The sequence below is a fragment of the Mustela putorius genome, unplaced genomic scaffold, assembly GCF_011764305.1.
Source record: "Mustela putorius furo isolate JIRA1106 unplaced genomic scaffold, ASM1176430v1.1 tig00537248_pilon_pilon_pilon, whole genome shotgun sequence".
NCBI lineage: Eukaryota > Metazoa > Chordata > Mammalia > Carnivora > Mustelidae > Mustela > Mustela putorius.
Genome location: NW_025422387.1, coordinates 3831549 through 3843844, shown reverse-complemented (window position 1 = coordinate 3843844; position 12296 = coordinate 3831549). Strand labels below are relative to the sequence as shown.

Below are 12296 nucleotides of genomic sequence, written 5' to 3'. Positions count from 1 at the left end.
GCTGACTTGTTTCGGTTGAATATTTATGTCCTGGGTATGGTGTAGCTGGTTTCACCTACTCCCTCCCCACTGACGATTTCTAGAAAACTCAATCCAAATGAAGTTGCGGCAGTGGCATTTCAGGCGGTGCCACGCGCGGCTGTGAGGTTGCTATTTCTGGGCGGAAGCGAGGAGCGCGGTGGGTAGGAGTACAGGGACAGAATGCACTGCCGCCACGACTGTCTGAGGCTTCGGGGCCGCCTACTCTGACGGCCACCCTTGCTGGCATGTGTGACCAGCTGTTCTGCTCCATAGCTTCCGTGGCTGTCGCTGTGTCCCCGCCGCCTGCCTCCTGCCTCCCGGCTCTGCAGAAAGCAGTTGCGCACGCGCGTGTGTCTGCAGGACTGTGGCCCAGAGACGCAGGCCACACAAAGGGGGCGCTGGTGCCTGGTGGCCACTGGGGACAACACTGGAGTCATTCCGCGCTCCCTCGTGACCTTCCCAGGCGGTGCCAACCTGGACTCTCTGGCCCGCAGCTGCTGGGTCACAAGCTATTCTTGGACCGTCTTCTGGGTTCAGTTTTGACTGGCGGCAGGAGTGTCTGTTTCCCTTCACCAGCTCAGCCCAGAAACGTAGAGGCTGACGTCCTTGGCTCGTGGTGCACTTGCGAGATACGGGAACTGGGCAGTCCGCCCGCAGCTGGTGACTTGGCGGGGGGGGGGGTGGGGGTGGGGGGGTGGGGGGGGTGGGCGAGGAAATGGGGGCGGGGCGGGAGGTGGAAGGCATGTGTTCCAATCCCGAACTTTGACCCTTCTCAACGGTCCGATCTAAAGGAACCGCAGTGGGCTTCTCCGGGCCCATGATGCATCTGAGAAATGGAGTTAATCATCCTAGCTCTGAGCTTCTGACGGGGTGGAAGATACTTTAGTTCAGGTGGTGTGAGCTGATGAAGCCCCTTCAAACCTCCCTGGTAGTTATGTTCACTTGTTGGTGGACGGGGGAAACCGGTCAAGGGCAGGAAAGCAGCCATGACCTCTACTAGAGAGGCCATGTGATTAACATTCCAGAAAAGCAAGGCTGAAGGGACAAGCAGACCCCAAAGGGTGCCAGAGGTGTGAGGGATAGAAGGGGAGGAAGGCATGGAACCATCTGGAGGACCGCCCTGCCCTACCCCCGGCCCCCAGGGAAGATTCGTCCCTGCCCCTGGCTCTGGGCTCCTGGGCCGCACTGATGTGGCTCCCAGTCAGCAGCCGAGGTGGACAAAGGCAACCACTGTCCTGCCTGGGCTGGTCAAAAGCCTTCTGTGCCAGCCTGATCTTCTAGTCATCCTCTAGAAGCTGGGGTGGCCACGGGACTGGCCACCTGCACCCTCTGGACGGGGGGATCCTGCTCTCTCTCTTTGTCTGTTTCTCTTTCCCTGAGTCTCCAATGCCAGCTGCTTCTCCTGCCAGGCTCGGAGCCCTAGGTCTTGCTGAGCACACAGAGGCCACACTAAAGGAGAGAAGGGCCGAGCATCCTTTGTGGGACAATCCAGAAAGGAGGATTTGACACCACAGCCTCGTCAGGTGTGGGTAGAAGAACCAGTGGGAAGAAGATTGCTGGCTAATTCGGATCACTTCCCTCTGGCTTTTTCCCAGTTTGGGATTTGCAAAAGCCAACTCTTAATTGCCTTTCTGCAGGGAAAGGGGGCTGGAGCAGAAAACCACAAAATCAGGACAGCCCAGCTTTGGAAGGCAGGCTTAGAAACACATATGTCTTAGAAGTCCAGTCCTGGCAGTGGTGTGTGCAGCACACGTGAAGACACTAAAAAGACCAAAGAAAGTAGAAGCCTGAGGTGATGTCTGCTATGCTGCCACCCTCAGGGACAGCATCCACGAACACAGCCCACCTATAGGAAAACCGAGCCAGACGTGGAGGGAACAAGGAAGAGGTCTGATGACAAGGCCTGGATCCAGCTGAGCCTGAAAGCCACTCTGACCTGGGAATTTTGGGTTCCTTAGCCAACAGTTTTTCTTGAGTTACTCTGAGTTGAATTTCAACTGCCAATTTTAGATTATTAACAGTATGTGGCCAAACGGTGTTGGGATTCAGAGGAAGCCCTTCTGGTTCCAAGCTTCACTCCTAGTCAGGGCCGACCCCTAACCAGAACTGGGAACTCCACACAGGGATCGAAGACCAAGCAAACAAGCCACGTAGCTGGCAAGAGAGGCTGGGGAAGGAGCCACGTGTTCCTGGGCGCACTCTAGAGGGCAGCTGCCCCCTCCCAAGAAGAGAGGCTCAGACAGTCACAAGGCTGCACACATTCTCCAATGCCCTTCCCATCGCTTCACAGGGTCAGACCTAGCCAAGAACTTCCCAATGTAATTGGTTTGCAAAGGTCGAGGCACCCAAGTAACATCCCAGTTGCTCTCCCCAAAGGCTCCTGGTGGCCTTCCAACCCACGCCACGCGCTTCCACAAAGCTCCTGCCAGAGTCTTGGAGAAAGAGAGGCCTCTTCTGTAATAAGCCGTGGGTACAGCTGGAAAGCCAAGAGCCAGGAAGACCCTCCTGGGGAGATAAGAAGGCTATAAGACAACAGTGTGAGTGTGCGCACCCGGCACAGTCTGAAACATGGGCTGTGGGGCCGGACTACCTAGGTTTGACCCCAGGCTCTGCCTCTTAATAGCTGAATGTCCTTACGGAGCTGCCTCAGTTTCCTTAACTATAAAATGGGGATGACAGGGCCTCTACCTCCCAGGAGTATCGTGGGGACTCGAGGATATGGTACCTGGCCCACAGCAGGCTCTGAGTAGACACTAGCCGTCCCCCCACAACCAGAGGTTTTCACCCTTTATCTGAAGGCCTGCAGGGGTCAGCACACCAGAAACTGTATGCATAGCTGTACATGAGGCTCTTCCTCCCCAGGGAGAGGGTCCACAAACTCCGAATCTCATGGGGGTCTTTGAGAACCACTCAAGTAGCTTCAAGTCTGGTTGAAGGCAATTCTGAGTTTTTTCTTTCTTGTGTGTTCCCCACAGCAACCAAGGCCTGACTCTGCATGCATTATGTAGGAATAAATACTTCCTTACGGAAGGGTCGGGGGTTATCACAGAAATGCACAGATGGGGTGGACCAGGGGCCATTCTAGACCTTTGCCGGCTGGGGCTGCAGGCCCTTTGGGTGTGTGAAATCGCCCCCACCAGCCTTATCTGCTGCCCAGAGACACACCCTGCCTGATACGCTCAAGCCCTGAGCTTCAGCCCCAGGCCCCACCCCCTTTCCACCCTCTCTGCCTGCGGACCCCCAGCTGGAACATAGCGTTCAGGCGCAGGGATGAACTCAAAGTCAAGGGCTAAGGCCCCACGTGCTCCATGGTTAAGCCTGTCTCAGCAGGAGGGGGTTAGTGACAAGCCTGGCCCTGGAGCAGGTGCCCAGATGTGAAAGAGCCCGCGTGAACCACCAGGTCAGCTGTGCGCGAGCAGGCTCGCACTCTCGAAGCGTATCACTTACAGTCGCTTGATCCCGGACTCTGGCTGGGGGGATATTCTCGGGTGGACCACTGCTGGAGGTTGGGGTATTCGATTTTCCTCTTCTATTTCTTCACTGGAAGGAGTCGAGAGGCGTGAGATAAGAGAGTCAAAAATTCTGTGAGAGCTGGAATATTCCAGAAGGGTATCGTCTGATGGTCTGGGTGGAGTTATACTGGGAATGGGGGGAACCCAGGAAGATGGCAAAAATGGCCTGTACCCCAACAGTCTCTTTGCTTGGGGCACTGGCCTCTTAGCAATGGGCATGGCCAGCTAAGAGAAGGGGTCAGCCCTGGAGGCAGTGGACCTGGGTGCCTGTGGTCTCTTTGGCCCAGTTGGTCAAATGTGAAGAATTTCAGGAAAGGAACTCACATCTCAAAAAGGCAACTTTCAGTTTCCTTTGAGGTATCTAGCCACACAGAACTACTTCCTCTCTCCTTTCCTTACCAAATGCTGTCTCCATACCTTGTGGTTTCTTCCATCTGCAATATGACACCCACTTCTGAACATCTCCCATACCTGAACAGTATCCTATCCTTTAGAGAAAGCCCAGTTCAAAGGCCACCCCCTACACGAAGCCTTCCTGATTTCTACCCCACCCCTGAGAAGGGATCTTTCCCTTTGAACAGCCAGTGCACATAGTATCAGTGAAATTTTCTTACGTGCCAGGCATATAGGGGATTTTCAATAAAAATATGTGGCCCTATATTTTCTGTGCCTCTCTTACTTTCCCTACTGGATCCGGGACCACTTCTGGTACATCTCTCCTCCCTTCTGGCTTCCCATTCAAGAAGTATTTGTTGCACATCCACTGCACGCTAAGCCCCATTCTAAGACTAGGAAACCTAGCCATGAACAAGACAAATGTTTTCTGGTCTCCTGTTGTCATAGTCCCTTATGGAAAGACACAGTAAAATATGTCCATAGGATCAAAGTAAGATGATGAAGGGGCATGAAAAAAGTAAAGCCAAGGAAAGTGACGGTGGCTAGAACTGGGCACTCCCTTGTGCCCAGTAGTACTCCAGTAGTAATGGGGAGGGACAGCTCTCTGAGGAGGTGACCTCTGACCTGAACCCTGATGACCAGGGAGTCAACCATGGGAAGAGCCAAGGGGAACATATTCCCAGCAGCAGGACCAGTATATGCAAAGGTCCTGAGGTAGAAACAAGTGGGGACTGGTTTTTGTTTTAAGTAGGGACTGTTTTAAGAAACCCATAGAGGGGCAGTGTGTATGAAGCTGAGCAAGCATGTGGCGGGCACACCCGAGGAACTGCATTTTGACTTTTATTTTAGCTCACTGAAATGTGAGCAGCCACACAGCTAGTGGCTACGTCACCATACCAGACAGTGCAGCTCTGATAAATGTAAGTTCACTGGCCGTGGGCTGAATGAACAGATACTTAGGCCGTACGGCTCTACCATCTCTGATCCGTAATTCTAAAATCCAAAAAGCTCTAAAAATGAAAATTCATATTTTGGTCCTTCATTTGGTGGCAAAATGTGACATGAGCCCGATTATCATGGCTGCTTGTCCCACTCGCATGCACACTCGCATCTTCCTCTGCGAAAACATTATTAACGTGTGTGATTTTGGGGAGCTGCCCCAGATGCTGGTGGTGTATGTTACGAATACACAGTCTGTGGACTATTCCTCTCTAACAGCTGGGAAGTTCTGAATTATAAAATGCACCTGGGCCCCAGAGTTTCAGAAAGGGCTTGTGAGCGTGGGTGTAAGTCCTTCAGAACAGACAGGGACCCCGGAATGGAGACGGCGGCCATCCCTGTCTTTCCAAGACCTCCTGCAGCCCCAAAAAAGCAGCCCGCTGGGGCGCGCCCGGGGCCGCTCACCTCTTGTAGTACGCCAGCTCCTCCTGCAACAGAAACACTTTGGACTTGAGTTCGTTCCTCTCGTGGAGCACGTCCCGCAGCTCCTGCAGTGTGAACCGGGGGCGGTTGGGGTCCTTGAGATCCATGGCCACCTTTTCCGCCTCCGAGACGCACTCCTCCCCGCCCGGCTCTGTCTGGAGGAGGCAGAGATGCCGCTAATGAATTCCTGGCGGCCGCCCGGCAGCTCCCACTCCACATCCTGCCAGAGCCCGAATTTCCCACCCTCCTGGGGCCTTTGCAGCTATTTTAGGAACTTGCAGGCGGCCTGTGCTCACGTTCAGTGCAGTCAGCGTCCCTCTGGAGATGAAAGCCGGCGGCCACCTGTTCATTGTTCGCCTTCTCAATAGCTAGACCTGCCATCCTGGCGCCTCCCCACCTGACTCAGGGTCTTATTACAAATAACATTAGAACGAGTCCAAGGAGAAGAAACAGCACGACTCCAATGCTGCCACCCTCCCTCATCAATCTGCTTTCCTTTTCCCACATCCTCTCCTCACATTCTTACTAAGACCATTGCTAATAAGACCACTGCTAATTTGGCCAAAACTGTTAGAGCTTGTGCACAATTTTCTCTTCTTCTTCCATTGGGCATTAAGTCACATATGTTTTCCCATGTGTTACTGGCCTTCTGGTCAGGCCCTCAGCCTCCCCTGCTGTGTGCTGGAGGTCAGTGGAAGACGGGAGGGGGAGGGGCAGGGGAGCTGGATCCTACCAGGCTAAGTCACCTGCCTCAGGCCAGATCCAAACCCTGTCTTCCCTCTTTCTCACAGCAAGGGTTTTTGCTTCGGAAACAAAACTGTGGTAATATACACTTAACAGAGAACCGACCATTTAAAAATACACAATGCCGTGGCATTTAGTACATTCACAACGGTGTGCAATCACCACCTCTGTCTAGTTCTGGAACATTTTCATCCCCCGTCGAGGAAACTCCATACCCATTAACAGCCATTCCCTAATTCCCCGCCCCCACCCCCGCCCACCAGCCCCTGGTGGCCACCATCTGCGTTCTGTCTCTACGGATTTGCCTTTTCTGGACATGTCAAACAAATAGAATAGTACAGCATGTTTCCTTTTATGCCTGGCTTCTTTCGGTTTCCGTGTTTTCACTGTTCATCCATGCTGTAGCGAGTCAGGGCTCTGTTCCTTTCGACGGCTGAATACTAGTCCCACGTATGGATACGCCACGTTTTGCTCATCTTTTGTCCTCTGATGGGCATTTAGGCCATTTCCACCATTTGGCTAGTGTGAATGGTGCTGCCACGAACACCCATGTATAAGGATTTGTCCAAACACCTGTTCCCAGTTCTTCCGGGTGGGTTCCCGGGGGTGGAGCTGCTGGGTCACGTGGTGACTGTATGTGTGACTCTGAGGAACCGCCAAGCTGCCTGGCACCGCGGCCGCCCCACCTGTCACTCTGCCGGAAGCACAGGAGGGTTCCACCTTCTCCACATCCTCGCCAACACTTGTGGTTTATTTTCCATCTTTTGAAAGCAAGGAAGTTTTTGCAAGCTGCCCCCAAGTCAGCTGGCCAGATCTGCAGGTGGCCATATTCCCCCCACGTTCCTGACACCCTTGGACCGCCAGTATCCCATCATCCACCGGAAGGAGTGGACACAAGTTCAGGACAACGGGGATGCTCTGGAACTGGGGGAAATGGGCTTGAAATAGAGACCTTCTGTGGTGTCTGGAGGGCTCCATTGGTTAAGCATCTGCCTTCGGCTCGGGTCATGATCCCAGGGTCCTGGAATGGAGCCCTGCATGGGGCTCCTTGCTCCGCAGGGAGCCCGCTTCTCCCTCTCCCTCAGCCCCTCCCCCTGCTTGTGCTCTCTCTCTAATAAATAAATAAAATCTTAAAAAGAAAGAAAGAAAGAAAGAAATAGAGACCTTCCCCTACCCAAACCCTCAGAGCAGCACAGGGAGAAAGGCACTTATACCCAGACGGTGACGCAAGGCCAGGCTTTTGAAGGACCCAGGAAGGCAGAGCTGAGATGCCTGTGTCCTGGGAGAGTCAGGACAGGCTGTTCTGGGAAAGGACACTTGAAAGGAGACACCACCCTCCAGAGCAGGTCAAGTGACAGAAGAGTCACCCAGCAGGCACAGGCCGGGGGAGGGGGTCTGACCAGGAGTCACACGGAGCAGCAGGCAGCAGGGGAGGCGTGTGGCTGCAGTAGAAAATGAACACCGGACAGATACCCCGCTGCCCCTGCTGTCTCTGAGCAAGGGAGTGGGGCCTCCTCCCACCTGAGAAGTAGGGGAGGAAATGTTGGATGATTTAACTTCCCAAGATGCTACTGTAGGCTTCTGTTGATGCCACACCTTCGGGGGGTGCTATGTGCTCAGGGTCCGTCTTCAGTGTCTGTCTCCTACAGGGCCACATGGCTGGACAGGGTCCTCTACCCAACATCGCGCATGGCAAGCGGCTGGTATACAGCTGGCACTCACTAGCACCAGTTCCCTTCTCTTCCCCTGCCCAGGTGAACCGCAGAGCATCCCTGAAGGTCTATAATAAATATTCAATAAGTAAATGGCCGTCTCAGTGAATATTGGATGTCTCGATAAACATTCAACATTCACTGCGCATCAACTCTGAATGAATCAGGTGGGAGCGGAGGGAAGAGACACACAGAGGGAAACCTACAGGGTCGTGTGGCAAGAGAGGAGCAAGGACATCAAACTCTAACTGGGAGGGATCACAGAAGACGTTACTGCAGATCTGGTCTCTGTGCATGGGGTCCTGATGAATGCGTAGGAGTTTCCCAGGAAGTCTGGGGCCCTCCGTAACTCCTCCCCCCAACATTTTGTTTGGCCTTCACTGTGTTCTAAAACTCTCTGGAATTAGTTCCCAATAGTTTTATATTGGGAAATTTCACACTCAAGTTTGGGTCTTGGGCTTCCTTTTGGAAAGAATATTAGAAGATTGGGTCACACTGGATCTTCATGCTAACACTGGGCTGGTCCTATGTGGCAGCTGTTGCCTTTGACGTGTTCTTTCCAGGTCTGCTCAGCCCCTACCCCCTTCTCCTTCCATGTCTGGACCCCACAGGCCCCGGCAGCCCAGGCCGTGGACCCAAATCTCAGGCTCACACACTCCCTCCGGACACCACAGGTTTCCGCTCACCCCCACGGGTTGTGAGCACCCGAGACACCCAAGGGCTTCCTCAGGTCTGAGGTCTTTTTCTCTGGAGGAGGGATGGATGGCTCTTTCATCAGGGTAGCAACCCGGTGCCCTTGAGCTTGGGGGATTCCCAGACAGGTTTGCAAACCAAGTCCCGACTTCCAGGACCACTGCCTGGAAATCCCAAAGAGGGAAGCTTGGGGCTCCAGCTTTCCTGGAAGCCAGCAGGCACTAACGCAGCGCCCTTGGATGGGGTTGCCCTGGGAGAGAGACTGAAAAAGCTCTTTCCAGCAGGGGAATCAGGCCCATCGGCAGTGGGTCTTCTAGGCTTACTCCACGAGGGACCTCGGAGGTGGCTGGGGGTTATCGAGGATTGTCTGCTGGTCCCTGGAGGCACTTTGGGTACAGAGGGAGATAACCTGAGGTCCCAGGTGCTCCCCAGGGAGGCCCAAGAGGCCGGCTGACAAGTTGGTGGGACCAGAGTGGCCGAAGGGAGGCAACATTCTCCATCAGGCCCTGCGTCCTGAGGCCTGGCCTCCTGAGCCCACTCCCGCTGGGCACAGCACAGCCACCGTTCCCGCAGACCCTTGAACATTCTTCTGAACAGCCCCTCACCCAGCAAAGGGGGAGTGACTGTGTCTTGGCCACCCCTGGTAACTTCTAGGCCACCACGCACACATTCAGCAAAAAAACCCGGCGTTACACGCCAAGCGATCAGGGCCTGTCTTTTTTTTTTTTTTTTTAAGATTTTATTTATTTATTTGTCAGAGAGAGAGAGAGAGAGAGCGAGCACAGGCAGAGTGGCTGGCAGAGTCAGAGGGAGAGGCAGGCTCCCTGCGGGGCAAGGAGCCCGATGTGGGACTCGATCCCAGGACGCTGGGATCATGACCTGAGCCGAAGGCAGCTGCTTAACCAACTGAGCCACCCAGGCGTCCCAAGGGCCTGTCTTATTTATGGCAACAAACACACACTTACTAAGATACCAGAATTTGTAAGGCAGAGAGGTCCAGTAGGAACTATTAATGTTAGTTTCCTTACTGATTTTATATGAAGTCCTTTAAACAGAGAGCCCACCATATCATTGTCTTAGGGGCTTCTATGTCTACCTGTGAAAGGCAGGAAGCTTCCAGTGAAAACATGAGGAGGGAGAGGAGCGAGAAAACACACTGAATAAAGGTGTTCAAGGACCACATGTCGCACGACTCCGTTTCCCTAAAATGTCCACAACAGGCATATCTGTAGAGACAGAAAAATAGATTTCATGGTGGCCAGGGGCTGGGGGAGGCAGAGATAGGGAGTGGCTCTTCGTGGGTACAGCGTTTCTTTTTGGGGTGATGGAAATGTTCTAGATGCTGGGGTTGGTTGTATGACAGAGTGAATATACTAAAACCTGTCACATTGTATACATTAAGTAGTTAAGTTGTATCTCAGTAACTATGTTATAAAGATACATCAGAAGCTTTGTTTACTGGACTGGAGTAATCAAGGCATGATGAGAATGGACTCCTCCCCAGTTCCGGTTCCCTCTGTAGCTCCCATCTCCTCTTACCGATCTCGGGCCAGGAGGAGCCCACGACCCAGCTGCACCTACTCATGCTCCAGTCTGGCTCGTGTCCTTCCACCTGTCTGGAGCGGCCCACGCCACAGTCCACCCCAGACCTCCTACCCATCCCGTAAGACTCCTCTCAATGATCTGAAAACCTGCACAGCTCTCGCTTCCCACTAGGAATTCACTGTGTGCTCTCCTCTGATTCCAGGCCCTCTATCCCAGCCACACTATTTGATCTACTGAACCAAAGTCAAGCTCACTCCCCTCACTTGTCAGATAGGAAACTGAGCACCAAAGGGATCCATGAACCCCAGGTCACACAGCAGCTCGAGCAAAGCCACCGCACCCTGCAGCTTCCCTATGTGAGTGACAAGCATCTTGAACTCCACCTAGCTCCGAAGGAGGGAGTCCAACCCAGCAAAGGTGTCCTGAGTTTGGGAACAGACTTTGCAAAACAGCTCCGGGGGTTAGTTAGAACTGTGACCTGACTTTACTCCGTTTCTGTCCCATCCCCCTGGTGCCAGCAAGAGAAACTGAAACAGACAGCCAGGTGGGCCAAGGGGGTGTGACATGTCCCTGCCCTTGCTGCTAAGGAGATCTGGAGCAGGGCTGGGAGTCTTGTGGCTGGGGCAGCGTCCTTAAGACCTGGGTTTGGACTGAGCCCTCCCCATCCAGGAGACAGGCCTGAGCCCTCATGGGGCACAGGAACCAGAAGGGGTACGCCAAGGGAGTGGGGGTAACAGGCCAAGCTTTGCCTAGTGGCTGTTTTTGGCGTCTGCCTCATCCCACTGCCACAGGTTTGGTTCGGCCCTCACCTTTCTTTCTTTCTTTCTTTCTTTTTTTTTTTTTAATTTATTTATTTGACAGGCAGAGATCACAAGTAGGCAGAGAGGCAGGCAGAGAGAGAGGAGGAAGCAGGCTCCCCGCTGAGCAGAGAGCCCGATGCGGGACTCGATCCCAGGACCCTGCGATCATGACCTGAGCCGAAGGCAGCGGCTTTGACCCACGGAGCCCCCCAGGCGCCCCCAGCCCTCACCTTTCTTGCCTGGACTACCGCACGGGGCCCCCACAGCCAGGTTCTGCCATCAGCTCCCCTCCTTGTTCAAACTGTCCTCCAGAACCTCAGAACTGATGCCATTGCTCCCCTGCTGAAGCCTATGAGGGATCCACACTACCCACTGCTCAGAGATCTGTGTGTGGCATTTCCAGCACCGAAGATGACAGCTGCTGTCTCTGTCTGCCCTGCATCTGCTTCCATACTTCTAGGGGCTGAGTCCTGGTAGTTGTCCTCTGGAGAAACTCCCCTGGTCCCACTTCTAGTGCATGCAGCATGGACAGGCACCACGAGAGGTAGCCATGGGACTTGGGACTGGACACCATGCATATTTTAGACTTTGGGCCACAGCACCTGGTTCTGTGACGGGATGAGGAGAGGGCTGCCTAAGACTTGCTGGGAATTTGGGACAGAGGCAACTTCTTTCCACTGGGGTTGCAAAGCTGACAGAGTCCCAGGGGCCACTATATGGCATGGCCCATCTGAGAATACCACCAACACAGAGGAAAGCAAAGCTGAGACATCTTGAGAGCATCATTTGGGCACCTGGAACCAGCTATACCTGAAGCCAACATTAACACAAAGCCTTTAGCTATATAACCAAAAAAATTTTTTTTTAAAATCCTTAACACCTTTTAATTTAAGCTTCTGTCACTTTGGGCCAAAAACAAGCCCTAACCTCTCCCTTTTAAGACTTTTCTCCCTTACCTCCCTAACTGTATCCCAGCTTCCTCTCCTTCAGAGAACCTAGACGTGTCTGGCCTGAAAGATGCTTAATGACTGTGCTGGCACTTGGGCCAACCTGATGGTGAGCTCAACTGTCTTACCTTCCCGACTTGTTACCCAGGAAACTAGCACAGTGTCTACAAACCACAAACAGTCAGTAATTATTTGCTGGAAGAAAGATAATCCCCAAGCTTTTCCCTAAGGGTTCACTATGCTGTCCTGAAGCAGAATAACCATCATCTTCATCCACCTATCAAAATCTTAGCATTGTGAACACTAACATCAAAGCCAAAGGGACAGCTCTTCCATGAAACTGCATGCCACCGCCTTCAGGATTAACTGTCCTATCCCTGTGTTGCTGGCACCCCCACCCCCAGGGGACACATCCATGGGAGAGACACCTCTAGCCCCCTGAGTCTCAGCCCTGGACCCATCTGGATTTTCGCTGCAACTGTGGTGTGGTCCCGGAAACGTGGC

General features: G+C 53.4%; 1 protein-coding gene across 4 annotated transcripts in view; it reads right to left on the bottom strand.

Annotated features, from left to right (window-relative positions):
* RILPL1 (Rab interacting lysosomal protein like 1) overlaps positions 1-12296 on the bottom strand; it is a 40979-nt gene that overhangs the window by 4483 nt on the left and 24200 nt on the right. For all 4 annotated transcript variants that reach the window (XM_004753108.3, XM_004753109.3, XM_004753112.3 and 1 more), the window contains exons 5-6: positions 5334-5506; positions 3469-3561 (exon numbers count right to left, since the gene is read on the bottom strand). In XM_004753108.3, the coding sequence (XP_004753165.1) occupies positions 3469-3561; positions 5334-5506 (266 nt within the window). The remainder of the gene's footprint in view (positions 1-3468; positions 3562-5333; positions 5507-12296) is intronic.